Genomic DNA, 20,695 nt, shown 5'->3' with positions numbered 1-20,695 from the left:
CGAATTCCTTAAAACGAACGTTTGAAGTATGGAAAGTATTGTAAAAGAATTCAATGACTTTTTCCAACATTTTCAAAAGAGTGAATAAAACCATATAAGCCCCAATTCTCAAGCCCCTGAAGCCATTTATCAGTGCATCAACAAAAACACAGAGGGCTGTCAGTGCTATCATAGTACTCTGATAACATGTGAACATTCAAACAGAAGAACTAAAGTGAAGTCCTAAGACAACAGTGCAATGTGGCCTTCCCTAGCCATATTTAAACATGGTCCACAACAAAAACCACTCTGTAGAAATGTGTTTAATTGGTCAGTCTCAGCACACTGTAGATATGTCCACCTACACAAGTCAGAATGAGTTTGATTGAAATAGTAAGTTGAAACAATGTGATCTCTTGGTTCATAAGTAAATTAAATATCAAAACTTATCCTTATTCAAGGAACATACTTAAATTTAAGCAACCTATCAATATTGATTTTTGTGTCCCTGGAGCCCAGCATAATGCTCTTATATTTAATGTGATCAATAATAATTTCTGACATGAATCTTAGACTCTGAGACAGTTTTAAAAACTCCATCTTTGGATTTAGAACCCAAAGGTAATACACATCGCCAAAGTATCCTTCAAATAAAATTATCACTCCCCACACATATATCTACTAAAATGCAAATGCTTATTATAGATATTAAAGCAAGCATTAATCTCATCCAAGATTATATTATCAAAGATTTCAATATAACCTATAACATTTCTAAATTTTATTTTTAATAAAAATGCAGGCAATTTAAAATGAAAAGCAAAAGAGAACACCATATCTCCACTGTCATGTACTAGATACCATACATGTAATTTTGGACCAGTGAACATTAGATTATATGACTTCTGAAAGTGAACATCAGTTTTATTGCATATCTTGTGATTATTTAACATTTAGAATACTTTTAAGATATTTTTAAGTTCATATGCCATATGTTATTGATTTTGTAAGACAGGTTTAGTACTTTTATATAAAGTATATCCAGACATGTCAAAGCAACAGAACTTAAAGGTAAATAAATATACAATATTCAAGGAGAGAAATGAAAAGGTAAATTCATAGCATAAAAATGCTAATTTAATTTTGCTTCAGAAAAACTACAGATTTTTTTAGAAAGAAATATTATATTTTGTTACAGATTTTTAGTGTAACATTTTATATATCATGATCACAGTAAATAACCAGAAACAAAGGGACATCTATTTATCTATCTAAATATCTACCCATCTGTCATTTTTTAGATTAATTTCTTAAATTTCTTCAAACCTATTTTGGATGAATTTCAAACTTTAATTTTAAATGTCTTATTATAAGTTAATAAAGTTCACTCATTATATAATAGGAAGTAAAATTTTTTAGAGTATCTATGATTGTTCTAATAGAATGTTTGGCTAATATTTCACTTATTTTTACAAAATTTGCTTTATTTTGATTTCACTGAATTTTTCAAGACAAAAATATAAGCATATACAGTTTCACTTCTTTGATATTACTGTTTTTAACATTTAAAATATATACTTGGTGAAAAGCATCAAATAAATGAGCTATCAATTCACCTCAAGGACCTAGAAAAAACAACAAACAAACCCAAAATGAGTAGGAGGAAAGAAGTAATTAAAATTAGAGAAGGAATAAACAAAATTGAAACCAAAAAGCAATACAAAAGATCAGTGAAATGAAGAGCTGGCTTTTTGAAAAAATAAACAAAACTGGCCCACACTATTGGCCCAACTAACCAAAAAAAGGGGGGAGTGTAGAAAATCCAAAACAATAAAATCAGAGATAAAAAAGGAGATGTAACAACAGATACCACAAATCATCAGGAATTACTACAAACAGCTATATGCCAACAAATTGAAAAATCCATATTTATATTATAAAGATTTTAAGGAAATTCAACTATTTTTCTTAAAAAATAGACTTCAAAAAAGTAAATTCATTTATAAATCAGTTATTTAATTCCTTTATAAAGCTAAAATCTTAAATTTTTTTGGCATTTCTGAAAGACAAGAACTTTACTGTCAGGTTTAGGGCAAGAAATGTATTCCCTAAATCCACAGCAGAAGGTTTACATGTGTAATAAAAATTTTGAATGTCTAGAGATTTTCTGGGCATTAGTTAAATAACTGAAATAAAAACACACATTATATTTACTTTATACATATATGTAAATATAAAAATGAATATTTTAGGGTAATTAAATAATAACTAATATATGTTGATATATTTTAATAATATAATAATTTAAAGTAATTATATGACTTAAGTATATAATTTTCTTTTTCATCATACTGTATGATGTGTTTATCATTTTAAACTACAATTTATATTTTTTAAAATTTATTCTCACATTTAAAGAATTGTAGGACATAAAATATTTGCCACAGAAGTCATAGTACATATCTATTAATCAAAAATATTATTATATTGGAGGATGATAAATTGCCCCAGGCATGATGGCATCATTAGATGAAAGTAAATGAGCTTATTAAAAATAATAATATATAGAGCCAGCTAAGTAAATAATCTAAAAATGTGAAAATAGTAATACTTGTATTAATGAGAGAAAACAAGACACTGCTAATGTCTAAAAACATACTATTACCCTCAACCCTATTTTACCATTAGAAAGGGAAGTAAGGTGTCCTCAAACCTACAAAGATATTTATTTTAACAGTCACTACTGGAAATTGCAAGAAGAAAAGATTAAATATCACGATTTCCTCAAGAAAACTGGGGACAAATTCATCACTGAGCAATAAAATATTCTGCATTATTTAATACATAAATAAAACAAGATGTAAAGGTCTTTAGTATCTTTTGAGTATTAAGTATTCACAATTTTTATTATTACTTTTTATTTGAAAAATATTAGAAACAAAACCATAAGTAACTAAAGTTATTTACCCAGAACAATGAACATGAAACAAATTAATATATCTTTAAAGCATAACTGTTATGCTTTAAATAGAGATAATATAATTATCACCTTCTATCTATAAAATTCTTATTTGATAAAATGGATGTTAGCATTTAATAATGTTTTGTTCACTGCAAGAAATTCAAGTAATTCCACAAAGATGACAGTCTTGCTTACTCTTTCTCAGATCCTAAATGACTCCATAAGATAACAAACATTTAAAGATTCATCTCCAAAGGTAAGAATTGTAAACTGCTATTATATTATATGAGTACATGTGATGAAGTGAGGTCCTGATTAAAAAAAATCTGAGTATTATAGTCAATAACAGGCCTACTGATAAACTTTGGACAGTTCTCACCTTTCTTTGTTTTGCTACCTTTACAGGTATGGTGGAACTGGTGTAATGAAAATTCCTTTTATATACTGCTGTTATCCATAGCTGCCACTTCATAATGCCAGTACCAATCAAACACTCAAAGGTACCAGTCACAATGACTAATCCCTCCAAATATACATTTAACTATCTGCACAATTAACAGAACAAAAGGTGTTCATTTTCAGGTATAAATTCTATCTGCCTCAGGCACTAATGGTGACATGATATACAACATTCAATAAAAAAAATTTTGGACTAGGGCCAGTGCTGTGGTTTAGCAGGTTAACCTGCTGCATTCAGTTCCAACAATCCATATGGGTGCTGGTTTGAGTCCTGGTTGTTTTATTTCTGATCCAGCTTCTGGCTAATGCACCTGGGAAAGCAGCAGAGGATGGCCCAAGTGCTTGAGGTCCTGCACCCATGTGGAAGATGTGGAAGAAGCCCCTGGTTCCTGGCTTTGGTATGGCATAGCCCTGGCCATTGAGGCCTTTTGGAGAGTGAACCAGCAGATGGAAGACTTCTCTCTCTACCTCTGATTTCCTTTTCTGTAACTCCACCTTTCAAATAAATAAACAAATCTTTTAAAAAATTATAGGAGGCCGGCGCCGCGGCTCACTAGGCTAATCCTCCGCCTAGCGGCGCCGGCACACGGGGTTCTAGTCCCGGTTGGGGCGCCGGATTCTGTCCCGGTTGCCCCTCTTCCAGGCCAGCTCTCTGCTGTGGCCAGGGAGTGCAGTGGAGGATGGCCCAGGTGCTTGGGCCCTGCACCCCATGGGAGACCAGGAAAAGCACCTGGCTCCTGGCTCCTGGCATCGGATCAGCGCGGTGCACCGGCCGCAGCGCGCTGGCCGCAGCGGCCATTGGAGGGTGAACCAACAGCAAAAGGAAGACCTTTCTCTCTGTCTCTCTCTCTCACTGTCCACTCTGCCTGTCAAAAAATAAAAAATAAAAAATAAAATAAAATAAATTATAGGAAACACCAAAAAAAGCAAGAAAAATAAGGCTCAAAAAGACAGTGCACCAGAAGCAGACTCAGAGATGACACAGACGTTGGAACTATCAAATATAGAAATTAAATTAATTAAAATTAAATTTAAAAAATTTAAAACTATACTTACTATGCTAAAGACTCATTGAAAAGACAGACAACTTGCATGAACAAATAGGGAAATATAAACAGATAGACTGATGATGGACTATCAGAAATAGTCAAATGGAAATGTTAGAAATAATAGACAGGAAAGTGCCAACATGCTAGTTAGAAGATTAGCTTCAGGGCACACATCGTGGCACAGCAGGTGACAGCGCCTTTTGGGAAGCTGACACCCCAAACTGGAGTACACGTTGGAGTCCCAGCCTCTCTGTTTCACTTGAGTTCCTGCCAGTGTGCCTGAGAAGGAAGAGAATGATAGTCCAAATACTTGGGTCCCTGTCAGCCACATGGGAGACCTGGATGGAAGTTCCTGGCTCTTGGCTTGGGCCTGGCTTAGCCACAGGTGTTACCAGCATTTGGGGAGTGGATCAGTGGAAGGAAGCTCTCTCGATATTGTACTCGTGCACTCTCTGTCTCTCTCTCTCTCCCTCCCTCTCTCCTTCCCCTTCTCCCATTCCCTTTCCCTATCATTTTCAAATGAGTAAATAATACTTTATTTTATAAAAGAAAATTGGATTGGAGTCCATTTATGAAGATCTTAAATGCCTACTTCAGAGGTTTAAGCTAGGCTTTATTTTCATAAAGAGTAATCAAATGTTTCTGAATAAATGTAATTTTCAAGTAATGAGTTAGGAAGATTCATCCAGCAGTAGTACACAGAAAGCAATAGAACAGGAAATGGCGCTAACAGTAGTGGAGTGGAAATACAGAAGAAGGTATGGATGTCAAATATTATGCATCACAATATACAAAAAATGCAACATAGTACACAGAATATGTATATATAATATACAAACAGAATGTGAGGGACAGAAGGTATCTCAGAACACATAAGCTAATCTCATATTTTTAAAACAGCAAAATAAGGTTTTAAGAAATTTAGAAAGTCATGTAACCAAATGTTCTGGATCTTAGTTTGGGTAGTAGATTTAATGGATGCTCATTTTATTATTATGCTTTTACACATAAACACACTCTTTTGTATGGATCAAAATTATAATGATGAAAGAAAATATTTTTAAAAATAACAAGGGCAGGCATTTAGCTGAGCAGTTAGGATGCCAGTTGGCACACCCATGTTCCATATCAGAGGAGCTTGCCAGTATTGCCAGCTCTGGCTCCTGACGCCAGTGTCCTATTAATGCAGACCCTAGTAGGAGGTGGTGATGGCTTAAGTGGAATGTGTTCCTAGCTCCTACCTTCAACCTGGCCATTGGGGGCATTTGGGGAAAGAATCAGCAAATGGAAGTGCTCACTCTCGCTCTTGCTCTCTCTGTCTCATCTTCTTAAATAAATAAGAAGAGAGGCCGGCGCCGCGGCTCACTAGGCTAATACTCCGCCTTGTGGCGCCGGCACACCGGGTTCTAGTCCTGGTCGGGGCACCAGATTCTGTCCTGGTTGCCCCTCTTCCAGGCCAGCTCTCTGCTGTGGCCAGGGAGTGCAGTGGAGGATGGCCCAAGTCCTTGGGCCCTGCACCCCATGGGAGACCAGGGGAAGTACCTGGCTCCTGCCATCAGATCAGCGCGGTGCACCGGCCGCAGCGCACCAGCCGCAGCGGCCATTGGAGGGTGAACCAACGGCAAAGGAAGACCTTTCTCTCTCTTTCTCTCTCTCTCTCTCACTGTCCACTCTGGCTGTTAAAAAAAAAATAAAAAAATAAAAAATAAATAAATAAGAAGAGAATTCTTGAAAATTCCACCCAAATTGTACAGAGATAGGTATGCATTAGATGTATATCAAGTCCTCATGTGTTTCCAATGTCCTAGACAACAGTAAATGCCTTAATACATATGAAATACTACATAAGCATAAAGGTACATAGCAAATCTTACAGTTAGCTATATGATAGCTTGTTTTCTGATACAGATTTGCCTATGTCATATTTTAAAATATTAAATATAAAAAATATAACCATTAATGATCTTGTTTCCTGACACAAACAAAATCATGACACAGAAATGCAATTCATAAATGTTCCTTTTGAAATAGGCCAATTAGTAATCCTCTGCCTGCGGCGCCAGCACACCAGGTTCTAGTCCTGGTTGGGGCACTGGATTCTGTCCCGGTTGCCCCTCTTCCAGTCCAGCTCTCTGCTGTGGCCCAGGAGTGCAGTGGTGGATGGCCCAAGCGCTTGGGCCCTGCACCTGCATGGGAGACCAGGAGGAAGCACCTGGCTCCTGGCTTTGGATCAGCGCAGAGCGCCAGCCGTAGTGGCCATTTTGGGGGGTGAATCAACAGAAGGAAGACCTTTCTCTCTGTCTTTCTCTCTCACTGTCTAACTCTGCCTGTCAAAAAAAAAAAAAAAAAAAAAAGAAAGAAAGAAAGAAAGAAATAGGCCAATTAGGCTGAGGCTGAGAATTTGAATGAGAGTATGAAATTAATGGGCAATCTAGGGCTGTTCAAAAACTCTTTCTATCTGCACTAATGAACTGGAAAACAAAGTAACATGTAGAAGACAATCTACTTGTTGAAAACTAAAACCATAAAAAAAACCAAAAGAAATATAAGATTTTAATGAAGAGATACCTAAGTAAATAGAATAAGACTATAAAAAGTAATATCTCATTTGTGCATGACACCACCTTACAAAAAGCCTCATCTAAGTGAGGATACAAGTATGTAATTTTTCATGTTTTTTAAGAAACATATATAATCATTACAACAAAAAATAATGTCATATACAGTAACAGTAAAAGACATAATAATTAAACAGTAGGATTATTTAGAATTGATGCAAAATAACAAAAAAAAACTCAAAAAATGCAAAAGAAAATTAGATATAGCAATAACCCCTAACATATAATAAACTGGAAGGCACTAAATTTCAGTTACACTTACTGAAAGATATTACATTACGTGAATTATAGGAATGAATTGTAGGTCACCTCATATTTTCTTTCATATTTATCCACATGAATTCAATCCTTAGGGTTTTAATCATTAGTTTTTAATTTTTTTCTATACTATCAATTCTTTCTTTTAACATAAAAGGCATACTTTATTGCACTTAAGTTATAAGAAAATAAAATGTCTAAGAATATTAAACCATAGACACAATCTCTTAAAAGGTTGTTCTCCATCCCATCAGGTTGTTACATAACTAAAATTAATCAACTTGAATCTGATTATTTTAAATCAGACTATAAATAAAGCAAAAATAAACAGGAGGAGGAAAAATGATCACTTAGGAGACAGTGTTAAACCACTTTTACAGTTCAGCTTGAGTTTTAGCTCTTGGAGAATGAAGCAAATCATTTGTGTTTTTCCTTTTCATTAGTTTGCACGTGATAACTTTTTTATATTTTCTGCTTTATCAGTTACTCAGAAAAAAAAAGAGTTGTTTTCCCAAGTAGTGTAATTAACTCATTTAATAAAGATAAATAAAGCCACACATCACTTCAAATCACTTTGAAACGACATTCAGAGCCATTAAATATAGTGCATGATTTCTAATCTGCACTATGATTCCTTATCTTAAACAATGATATTACATTATCACATCATTCAATTCTCTGCCTAAAGGGTCTAAATATATCCTCATAGAACTGGCTAAAATCTCAAATGCTACATATCCTTGAGAACTTTATGAATATCACATATTTTCTTCTGTTTTTGTTTCTAGTTAATACTCCTTTCTTTCTTTCTTTTCTCTTCTTCCCTTCCTTTCTTTCTTTCTCTTTTTTTTTCTTTTTCTTTTTTTTTTTTTTTTTTAGACAGGCAGAGTGGCAGGAGCCAGGCGCTTCTCCTGGTCTCCCATGGGGTGCAGGGCCCAAGTACTTGGGCCATCTTCCACTGCACTCCCTGGCCACAGCAGAGAGCTGGCCTGGAAGAGGGGCAACCGGGACAGAATCCGGCACCCCGACTGGGACTAGAACCCAGTGTGCCGGCGCCACAAGGTGGAAGATTAGCCTAGTGAGCCACGGTGCCAGCCAATACTCCTTTCTAATAATGACAAGTAATAATGACAAGTAATTGGTATTTCCCTCCATAGCAAATTATATTACTTGGAATGACTTAAGGAGTTAAGATACCACTTGGGACACCTACATCCCATATCAGAGTCCCTGTGTTTGAGCCATGGCTCTGCTCCTGATTCCAGAATCCTGCTAATGCACACCCTGGGAGACAGCAGGTGATGATTCTGGCAGTTGGGTCCCTGAGACCCATGTGGGAGACCCAGATTGAGTTTTTGGCACCTGGATTTAGCCTGAGGCAGCAGTTGTGGACATTTAGGGAGTGAACAAGCAGGTCTAAGATTCTTCTCCACCCCACTCTGTTTTTAAAATAAGTATAATAAATTTTAAAAATTAAATTATGTTTCTTTAAATTATTGGAACTGTACCATCTATGATTCATTCAGAAATGAACAGGGATTTCCCAGAGGCCCAGTATTCACAGATTCAGGATCATCAACTATTACCAAAGACAATAATCCTGTTACACTTGACGAGGAAACAATCAACAAATCAGTTTAACTGACGTATTTTAAACAGCAATTCTTCTTCTAAGCAGGTTGTTAAGACATGTACAAATCAACCAGTTCTGACTAAATATCTAATCATGAACTCTGTGAGAAAGGCAGAGAGTCAACTAAACTGAATTAAAAAAAAAAAAAAACTTTTATTCTATCCTTCTAAATAATAAAGAGCTAATTGTAACTTCTGGTGAACTAAATTTTTAAGATAATCAAAATTATCATTTCATTCATCAAAGAGAAGCTGTAATTTTGACAGCCTCTTACAATTAAATAACTTTTGTATGTTTTATTTTAGGCTATTTTATAAGGGTACTATTTCTATATTTAATTAATAACATACAAATACATGAGAATAAAAATGAAATATATCATATCAAAGACAGGTAGCATGCAATTCTACAAACAGACTCACGTAAGAAAAATATACCTGCCATCCCTGTGATGATGTTCAATGGTCTGACTGTATCTGGAGCAAGGTAGAGTAAGAAAATGACTGCAAGCATGGCAGAAACAAGAATATAAATGAGGCTCAGGAAAGAAGTGGAAAGGTATAGTTTAATTTTAAAAGTGAAGTTCAAAAAGATAAGCAGGTAGTAAGCAAGCAAAAGAAAATTGCAACTGAAAAGTTTGTCCCTCTCTCCCAGTATCATCTGTAATATGGCAGTGCTAAAGCTTAAAATACTCCAAATTATCTAAAATAAAATATAATAAAAATGTAGCACTTAGATTTTTAAAATGTATTTCAAAATAAAAACCCTACAACTATCACTCAAACATCATCAGAACTACTTAGAAAATGTTATAGAATACAGATGCTTTCCTATTTTTTGGAGAAGTGGGAAGAAAAAAAGAATAAAATAAAAATAAGTTTAAGAAAAATAAGAAGTGATTTCTAATACTTATAGCACTTTGGAGATTTTATAAGATAACTTTCTTTTTAATCACTAATAATTAAAAGTTACTCTAAGGAGTTTTAAAATTCCATTTAATAAAGAATGAGCTGGTTTTACTTATTATTTATTAACCATATTTATTACATTTATTTGAATGTTACCCATATTCCATGCAGTTTGTTATACATTAATTACATTTATTATTATATAATTATTGACTACATTTCATGTCTTATGAATACCATAAGGAATTAAAGCAGCACCCTGACTTTTTCATATTTGTAGTTGAATCTTTTCTTTCCATAGCATTAATTTAAATTTTTTCCATTTTCTTAAAATCTTTCATGCCAAAACACTTAATCTGAATGATGATAATCATGTTTCAATGAACAATGGAAACGCACCCTGGACTCTCTCAACTTGGGTTGCTGACAATCCCTGATGTTACTGTGCTGCTATCTATTTCTCTCTTTGTGTCAATTAATATCTGATTTTCTATAATTCAGGTGCTCCAACTTTTGGCACTTGTATATTTGTGTTTGTGCCCTCTTCATTAGCTGAGCTATTTTTCATAAGAAATAACCTTCCAAAAACATAATGGTAGCTTTGGGATCCGCAAGGAGAGAAGGCCCACACTTCCAGGAATGGAGAGTCCCCACCCACACTTCCGTGAACGAAAAGTCCTTGTCAAAGTCCCCATGGGTGCCTAAAGGTCAACCAATGAGGATCAGACCCGCCTCAACCTTTTACCCTCATGCCCTGTATCTACAAAAGGAGCCTTCCCAACCTCTGACACACGACTTCCCTGGCCCCTGCTCTGTTGGGACCAATGAACCTCGCCTGGGAGCAGAATCCCAATAAAAGCTTGTGAATTAATTGATTCATCTGGCTGGGAAGATTTGTTACCTGCCAGAAACCTTGTAGATGGTGCCAAAACCCAGGAGCTGAGGGTACGTGCCTCCCCTTTCCAGGTTCAAGGCCCCTCGCTCCCTGAAACTGTCTGGTGCCCCAGGCTGACTGCGGACCACACTCAACCAACTATAAGTAACTACTCCCCTACTTTCCCTCCCTCCTCTGGGTTGGCCAAGTCTCTGCAATCTCCGGCCAGCCTCACCATCCAGACAGGGACCTGTTATTCCAAGTCGTGCGCGTGTAGGCCCTGTTCTCTGCTTAGCTTCCCAGCAGCTGTGGAGAGGTCCTAGCTGCTAGCTTGGTCCTGTTGAGGATTGACCTCATATCCGTCTACTGAAGTTTTGGACAGGGGATACTTTGCCCAATTTCCAGTAGATCCCAGGCTGCCAGGGAGACCATGGGATCTGGCCAATCCCGAGGGTGGGATTCAAAATGCCCTTGGGCCTACCAGAAGACTGGTTAAAGAAATTATTGTATATGTATTCTATAGAATACTATACAGCAGTAAAAAAAAAAATGAAATCCAGTCATTTGCAACAAAATGGAGGAATCTGGAAAACATCATGCTGAGTGAAATAAGCCAGTCCCAAAGGGCTAAATATCATATGTTCTCCCTGATTGGTGACAACTGAGCACATAAAAGAAAACCTGTTGAAGTGAAATGGACACTATGAGAAACAATGACTTGATCAGCCCTTGTCTTGACTGTCAAGGAACAACATACTATTTTGTTCCTTTTAGTATTTTTTTTTTGTTTTGTTCCACTTAATACCATTGGTTGAACTCTTTAATTAATACACAATTATCCTTAAGTGTTTAAAATTAACTGGAAAGTGATCTCTGTTAAATATAAGAGTGGGAATAAGAGAGGGAGGAGATATACAGTTCAGCAAATGCTCACTCAGACTTACCTCCAATGGTAGAGCTAGAAATGTGCCAGGAGATTCCAATTCAATCCCATCAAGGTGGCATATACCAATGCCATCTTACTTGTTAAAGTGATAAGTTTAAGTACATAATTGATCAAAAAGATAGGTTAAGTGTCAAAGAGATTACACAAATAAGACCAGTATCTGCAAATGATGAATGACAGAATTAAAAGGGAGAGAATGATCCTATGGGGGAAACAGGATACACAGCAGACTCATAGAGTGGCAAATGCCCTAAATAGCACTCAGGCCTCAGAATCAGCCCTTAAGGCATTTGGATCTGGCTGAAGAGCCCATGAGAGTATTTCAGGCATGGAAAGCCAAGACACTGGTTTAAGAAAAAAAAAAATCACCATCTGAATGAAAGATCTCAGTGGAAAGAATGGGCCATCGGAGAAGGAGGCACCTTTCTCTGAAGAGAGGAAGGAACTTCCACTTGGATATGGCCTTGTCTAAATAAGATCAGAGTTGGTGAACTCAAGAGGCTTCCATAGCCTTGGCAGCTCATGACAAGAACCTTGGGTGATTACTGACGTCATAAATAAGAGTGTCAATTCTTAAATCAACAACGGGAGTCACTGTGCACCTGCTCCCCATGTAGGATCTCTGTCCTTAATGTGTTGTACTATGAGAATTAATGGCAAAACTACTACTCGAACAGTACTCTATATCTTGTGTGTCTGTGTGGGTACAGTCTGTTGAAATCTTTACTTAGTATATACTAAGATGATCTTTTGTATATAAAGATAATTGAAAATGAATCTTGATGAAGAATGGAATGGGAGAGGGAGTGGGAGATAGGAAGATTGCAGGTGGGAGGGAGGTTGTGGGAGAAAAAGCCGCTACAATTCTAAAGTTGCACTTTGTAAATTTATATATATTAAATAAAAACTTAAAAAAAGATTAGAAACAATAACCAACAGTTAAATACTTTTAAAAGGAATAGATTTTTCTCTGAAAACTTCTTTACATTAACATAAAAGGTGTAAAATTCAAAGTTTGTTCAAACTTGTAGAATCATAAAATATATATTATCATATATATATCGTATGATATCATATATAAATATATTGTAATATTTTCCTGAGTTTTGTAATTAATTTTATCATTGTAAATCCCAAGAAAACTTTAACCAAGAATCATTTTCATCAAGCATTAATTTGTTTTATTTCTCTTTCCATCTCTAGTCACCTTAGTTCTTATCCCTTTAACCATTTTATACTTCTTCATTGAACCATGCTTACTTATTTTTCTTCCAAAATTAATAGACATCATAAAAACTGGACAATAACTATGCATAATAAAAACTGCATTTAGTCAAATATGCTTAAAATTTTAAAAATAACCTGAGCAGAGCATTTATTCATTATAAAAGAAAAATGGAAAACAAACATACACAAAATTTTAAAAAGTAAAAAAGTGAAGGTGAATAGTCTAAGAATCATGATCGAAAAATGTTACAACTGAGAGAACTGACTTAGATTAGTAATTTAATTTTGAGACACACTTTGATAGTTATGTAACACAATATTTAAAGGCAACACAAAATCATAATGATCAATCCACTATATTAAATTAGATTTAATGTTCCCTTTTAAAAACCATCAATCACACAAAAAAAGACTGCAAAAAGAGAAAATAAAATATCCCATACTGCAGTTTTTGAAAGATGCTTCCAATAACCCCAAAGTAATTCAAAAGGTTCTCTGTGTCTTCAGTACTATCAGTATTTCGTTCACTTGATGGTTCCCATGATATATTTAATACAACTTAATTATGTTAAAACATGTTGTTGGAAAGTAATGTTATATCATTTTTGTAAAGAGAATCCTCTTTTCATACTTTTTCTACAATTTAAAATTTGCAGAGACAAGTCTGAGACTCCTTCACAACTGACAACTGACTGAAAGGATCAAAGAGACCATTATCTTTAATGGGGGTGTGTTATACTTTGGTAATTGACTGCCTGAGAAGGACTATAGAAATAGCTTGAAGTGTGTCCAGAGATCCATACAATAAGGCATTTTTCTTTACAAAATATAAATATATTCATGGAAAGCAAAGGAGAAATAGTTTACAAAATAATTTATCATCTATTACTGTTAATTTTTTTAATGCTAAAAGTAAACTCCATGGAAATAAATGTACTCAATATATTTGGCTTCTGTGATAAACAAAAAATGCAAACTGCAGGATATCTCTGATATATATTTTTTTAGAAATATTACTAATGAGGTACAGTGTGTTGAGCTGCCACTTGGGATGCCCACATCCTATATCCAAGTTTGAGCCCTAGGTTACTCTATCTATATATCTCTAGCTCTAGCTCTAACACTAGTTCTAGTTCTAGCTTTGTCTCTGCCTGGCTCTTCCTCTCTATCACGCTGCCTTTCAAATAAATAAGTCTTTAAAAAATACTATTTAATACTCTATTCTAATAGTAAATTAAGTTATGTAAACAGAAAGCTCTTACAAGTATTTTTAATACTAAAGTTATACAGTCTAGCCTAGGAAAATGATATTCCTTGTTGTACTCATTCCCATCCTTTACCAGAGAAACAAAGCACAAAAGGGAGATGAGGGTAACAGAGGTTGATGAAAAAGGTCTGGATAACTCATTACATTAACAAATACCCCCTGTTCTCAGGTTTCTGGAGTACCTACAAAGAATTCATTTTATTTTCAGAATAAAGTAGAATTTATACTAATGTAACAGAGTGAGATATGTAGAGAAATAAAGATCCAATAAAATTTTGACGTATGAGGCTGGTTTCTTGTGATATAGCTGGTACACCAACATCCCATATGGGCACCAGTTCATGTCCCAGCTGCTTCACTTACAATCCAGTTCCCTGTTGATGTGCTTGAGTAAAAAAGACGGCACAAGGGTTTGGGCCTGTGCCACCCATGTGGTTGACCCGGATGAAGTTCCTGGCTCCAGGTTTTAGTCCAGCCCAGCCCTGGTAGTTGTGGCTATCTCCGAAGTGAACCAGTGTATGGAAAATTCTCTCTCTCTCTCTCTTTCTCTCTCTGACTTTAAAATAAATAAGTAAATATTGAAAAAAACCACCTTTTGGAGAACAGCATTGTGGCATACCACATAAACTGCCGCCTACAGTGCAGACATCCTATATGGCTGCTGGGTAAAGTCCTGGCTGGTCCACTTCCAATCCAGCTACCTCTAATGCACCTGGGAAAGCAGCAGAGGATGGTCCAAGTGCTTGAGGTCCTGCACCTATGTGGGAGATGTGGAAGAAGCCCCTGGTTCCTGATTTCAAATTGGGGCATCTCTAGGCATTGCTGCCTTTTTGGGAGTGAATCAGTGACTGGATGATCTCTCTCTCTCTCTCTCTCTCTCTCTGTCTCTCCTTCCCTCTCTCTTTCTCTAATTCTGCCTCTCAAATAAGTAATATTTTTTTAAAAAAACCTTTTTGACATATAATTATTTTTATATTACCCACAAAATAGAATATGAAAATTAATCTATTTTCCTATGCCACTCAAGTTTAAACAAGTACTGTAAATTAAGATTAAGTAGTTAGGGATGGCATTGTGTCACAGAGACTTGAGCGGCACTGCCATGTACGAACACTGGTTTGAGTCCCAGTTGCTCCACTTCCAATCCAGCTCCCTGCTAATGTGCCTGGTAAGGTAACTGAAGATGGACCAAGTACTTGGAACCCTGCCAAACATGGAACACCAGGATAGAATTCCAGACTCCTGGCTTTGGCCTGGCACAATCTGGGTTGTTGTGGACATTTGGGGAGTGAGCCAGTGGAGGGAAGATGTCTCTCTCTCCCTCTCCCTCTCCCTCTCCTTCTCTCTCTCCCTCTGTGTGTGTGTGTGTGTGTGTGTGTGTGTTTCCCTCTCTCTCTGGAACCCTGCTTTTCAAATAGATAAATCTTTAAAGAAAAAAATCAAATAGTATTATTTTTCATCCAATACAGTTAGTGAAAAAGCCATTGTATTCTGCATATTTTCTGATCACAATGGAATGAAGCTGGCAATTAACAATTCAAGAATCTCTAGGACCAGCACTCTGGTATAGTGGCTTAAGCCTCTGCCTATAGTGCCAGAATTCCAGTTCTAGCTCATTATTTCTGATCCTGGGAAAGCAGTGGAGGATGGTCCAAGTATTTAGGCCCCTGCAGCCACATGGAAGAGCCAGAAGAAACTCCTGGCTCCTGGCTTCAGAATGGCCCAGCTCCGGTCATTATAGGCATTTGGGGAGTGAACCAGTGGATGAAAGACCTCTGTCTCTGTCTCTGATTCTCTCTCCCTCCCTCCTTCCCTCCCTCCCTCCCTCTCTCTCTCTCTCTCTGAAATTCTGTCTATCAAATAAATAAATAATTAATTAAAAAAAAGAATCTCTAGAACATATGCAAACACATGGATACTGAACAACATGCTCCTGAATGAACAGTGGGTCACAGAAAAAAATCAGAAGAGAAATAAAAAAACTTCCAGAGATGAATGAAGCTGACAATACAACATATTAAACTTACAGGATACACCAAAAGCAGTGTTAAGAGGGAAGTTGGTGACTACATCAAGAAATTGGAAAGGCACAAAATAAATGAACTATCAATTTATCTTAAGGACCTAGAAAAACAACAACAAAACCCAAAATTAGTAGGAGAAAAGAAATATTTAAAATTAGGGAATAAACAAAATTGAAACAAAAAAATACAAAAGATTAGTGAAATGAAGAGCTGGATTTTTTGAAAAAAATTAAAAAATGATATACTATTGGTTCAACTAACCAAAAAAAAAGAGGAAGAATACCCAAATGAATAAAATCAGAGATGAAAGAAGTAAAAACAGATAAAACAGAAATAAAAGATCACTAGGAATTACTACAAAGAACTGTATGTGAACAAATTGGGAAACTGAGAACAAATGGATAGATTCCTAGACACATGCAACCTACCAAAATAGAACCATGAAGATACAGAAAACCATTACAGACCAATCATCAAGATGGAGATTGAATCAATAATAAAGACCATTCCAACAAAGAAAAGCCCATTGGCTTTACTGTTGAATTCTACCAGGCATTTAAAGAAGAATTAATTCCAATTCTTCTCAAGCTATTCAAAATCCTCCAAAATTCCCTCTAGAAAAAGATACAACCTAAACTAAAAAAAATACAACAGAGAAAGAGAACTATAGAACAAATTCCCTGATGAACATAGATGTAACAATCTTCAATAAAATAATAGCCAATCAAATCCAACAACACATCAGAAAGATCATTCACCCACACCATGTGGGATTTATACCTGGTATGTAGGGATGGTTTAATATTTGCAAATCAATTAATGTGATACATCACATCAACAAACTGAAGAACCAAAACCATATGATTATCTCAGTAGATGCAGAGAAAGCCACTGATAAAATACAGCATCCTTTCATGATGAAAACCTTAAGCAAATTGGGTCTAGAGGGAATATTCCTCAACACAATTGTAGCAATTTATGACAAAACCATAGCCAGTGTCTTACTGAATGGGCAAATATTGGAAGCATTACCCCAAAGATCTGAAACCAAACAAGGAAGCCCAATCTCACCATTACTTTTCAATAGAGTACTGGATGATTTAGCCAAAGACATTAGGCAAGAAAAAGAAATCAAAGGTATACAAATTGGAAGGCAGGAAGTCAAACTATCCCCATTTTCAGATGACATGATTTTATATATAGGGGATCCAAAAGACTCCACCAAGAGAGTACTGGAATGCATAAGAGTTTGGTAAAGTGGCAGGATATAAAATCAACATATAAAAACCAATAGCCTTTGTAAACACAGATAATGCCATGGCTGAAAAAGAAATTTTAAGATCAATTGCATTCACAATAGCTACAAAACTTTAAATATCTTGGAATAAATTTAACCCAGGATGTCAGTAACTTCAATGAAAAATATTATGAAGCACAAAAGAAAAAAATAAAAGAAGCCAAATATTGGAAGAATCTTCAATGTTCTAGGATTGGAAGAATCAGTATGATCAAAATGTCCATACTACCAAAAGCAATTTACAAATTCAGTGCAATTTCCAATAAATCAAAATGCCAAGGACATTCTTCTCAGATCTAGAAAACACAATGCTGAAATTCATATAGAAACAAGAGACCCCAAATAGCTAAATCAATCTTATACAACAAAAATAAAGTGGGAAACATCACAGTACCAGATTTCCATACATATTACAGGGCAGTTGTAATCAAAACAGCCTTGGCCAGCGCCGCGGCTCACTAGGCTAATCCTCTGTCTGCAGTGCCAGCACACCAGGTTCTAGTCCCGGTTGGGCTGCCGGATTCTGTCCCGGTTGCTCCTCTTCCAGGCCAGCTCTCTGCTGTGGCCCAGGAATGCAGTAGAGGATGGCCCAAGTGCTTGGGCCCTGCACCCCATGGGAGACCAGGAGAAGCACCTGGCTCCTGGCTTCAGATCAGCATGGTGCACCAGCCGCAGCGCACAGGCCACAGCAGCTACTGGCAGGGTGAACCAATGGAAAAAAGGAAGAACTTTCTCTCTGTCTCTCTCTCTCACTGTCTAACTCTGCCTGTCCAAAAAAAAAAAAAAAAAAAAAAAATCCAGCCTGGTACCTGCAAAAAGAAACCAAGATGGGAAGTCCATTGGAACTGAATAAAAACTCCTGATATCAATCCACACATCTACAACCAAGTATCTTTGAAAAAGGAAATAAAGTCAATCCCCGGAAGCAAAGATAGTCTCTTCAACATATACTGCTGCAAAAACTGGATCTCTGCATGCAAAAATATGAAGTAAGGTTCCTAGCAAACATCTTACACAAAAATCCACTCAAAATGAATCAAAGTCCTAAATCTATGACCCAATACCATCAAATCATTAGAGAATATTGGGGAAAACCAGCAATATGTTGGCATAGGCAAAGACTTCTTGGAAAAGAACCCTGAAGCACAGGCAATCAAAGCCAAAATTAACATATAAGATCACATCAAATTGAGAAGCTTCTGCACTACAAAAGAAACACTCAACATTGTGAAGAGGCAACAGACAGAATGGGAGAAAATATTTGCAAACTATGCAACTGATAAAGGATCAATATCCAAAATCTATACAGAGCTCAAGAAACTCAACAATAAAACAACAAACAATCCAGTTAAGAAATGGACATTTTTCAAAAGAGGAAATTCAAATGGCAAGCAGATACATGAAAAAATGCTAAGAATCATTAGCCATTAGGAAAATGCAAATCAAAACCACATGTGATTTCACCTTACCCCAATTAGAATGGATTTTATACAGAAATCAACAAACAACAAATGCTGGCAAGGATGTGGGGAAAAAGGTATCCTAATATACTCTTGGTGGGAATGTAAACTAGTAAAGCCATTGTGGAAGACAGTATGGAGATATCTCAGCAATCTGAATACAGACCTACCATATGCCCCAGCCATCCAACCACTGGGAATTTACTCAAGGGAACTGAAGTGAGCATATGAAAGAGTTAGCTGTACCCCATGTTTATTGCAAGTCAATCCACAATAGCTAAAATATGGAATCAACCCAGATGTCTATGAAGTGAAGACTGGACAAAGAAATTATGGTATGTGTTCACCATTGAATACTACATAATGGTAAAAAAAAATAAGAAATCCTGTCTTTTGCAACAAAATGGATGTAACTGGAAACCCTTATACTTAGTGAAATAACCCAGTCTCAAAGGGACAAATATCATATGTTCTCCCTGATCTGTGGTAACTATAGAGTACATAAAAGAAAATCTATAGAAGTGAAACTGGCACTTTGAGATGCAATGTTTTTGAACAGCCCTTGTCACGACTACTGTGAAACAGTTTATTTTTTTTTTTTCATACTATTTGTTGAACTCTTTACTTAGTATAGGGTTTATCTTAGGGCCATAAAGTTAATTGCAACTGCATCCTTGTTAAAAATTAAAAAATAATACACAGTTATTCTTAGGTGTTGAAACTTAACTGAAAAGTGATTGCTGTTATATAAGAGAGGGAATAAGAGAGGGAAGAGATGTGCAATTCGGGACATGCTCAAGCTGACTTGCCCCAAACGGCAGAGTTAGAAACATACCAGGGGAGATCTCCGCGAGTGAGATCCCAGTGGAAAGAACAGGTCATCAAAGAAGGAGGTACCTTTCTCTGAAGGGAGGAGAGAACTTCCACTGTGACTACGACCTTATCTAAATATGATCAGAGTCGGTGAACTCAAAAGACTTCCATAGCCTTGGCAGCTCATGACAAGAGCCTAGGGTGATTACTGATGCCATAAACAAGAGTGTCAATTTGTTAAGTCAACAACAGGAGTCACTGTGCACTTACTCCTCATGTAGGATCTCTGTCCTTAATGTGCTGTACATTGTGATTTAATGCTATAACTAGTACTCAAACAGTATTTTTCACTTTATGTTTCTGTGTGCATGCAAACTGTTGAAATCTTTATTTTATATATGCTAAACTGATCTTCTGTATATAAAGAGAATTGAAAATGAATCTTGATATGAATGGAAGGGGAGAGGGAGTGGGAAAGGGGAGGGTTGCGGGTGGGAGGGAAGTTGTGGCGGGGGGAGCCATTGTAATCCATAAGCTGTACTTTGGAAATTTATATTCATTAAACAAAAGTTTAAAAAAAAAGAACACTAAGGCCGGCGCCGCGGCTCACTAGGCCAATCCTCCGCCTAGCGGCGCCGGCACACCGGGTTCTAGTCCCGGTTGGGGCGCCAGATTCTGTCCCGGTTGCCCCTCTTCCAGGCCAGCTCTCTGCTGTGGCCAGGGAGTGCAGTGGAGGATGGCCCAGGTGCTTGGGCCCTGCACCCCATGGGAGACCAGGATAAGTACCTGGCTCCTGCATCGGATCAGCGCGGTGCGCCGGCAACAGCGTGCTGGCCGCGGCGGCTATTGGAGGGTGAACCAACGGCAAAAAGGAAGACCTTTCTCTCTGTCTCTCTCTCTCACTGTCCACTCTGCCTGTCA

General features: G+C 36.6%; 1 protein-coding gene across 44 annotated transcripts in view; it reads right to left on the bottom strand.

Moving 5' to 3' along the window:
• The window catches only part of RIMS2 (regulating synaptic membrane exocytosis 2), a 701,736-nt gene that overhangs the window by 234,684 nt on the left and 446,357 nt on the right, over positions 1 to 20,695 (bottom strand). For 22 of the 44 annotated variants that reach the window (XM_070075383.1, XM_070075384.1, XM_070075385.1 and 19 more), the window contains one exon: positions 9,396 to 9,461. The exons of the other annotated variants lie outside the window; for them this stretch is intronic. In XM_070075383.1, coding sequence (XP_069931484.1) covers positions 9,396 to 9,461 — 66 coding nt within the window. The remainder of the gene's footprint in view (positions 1 to 9,395; positions 9,462 to 20,695) is intronic. 44 annotated transcript variants of the gene reach the window in all.

This window comes from Oryctolagus cuniculus, chromosome 6 (genome assembly GCF_964237555.1).
Source record: "Oryctolagus cuniculus chromosome 6, mOryCun1.1, whole genome shotgun sequence".
Taxonomy (NCBI): Eukaryota; Metazoa; Chordata; class Mammalia; order Lagomorpha; family Leporidae; genus Oryctolagus; species Oryctolagus cuniculus.
The sequence above is the reverse complement of the archived record's forward strand: the minus strand, read 5'-3'. Positions and strand labels throughout refer to the sequence as shown.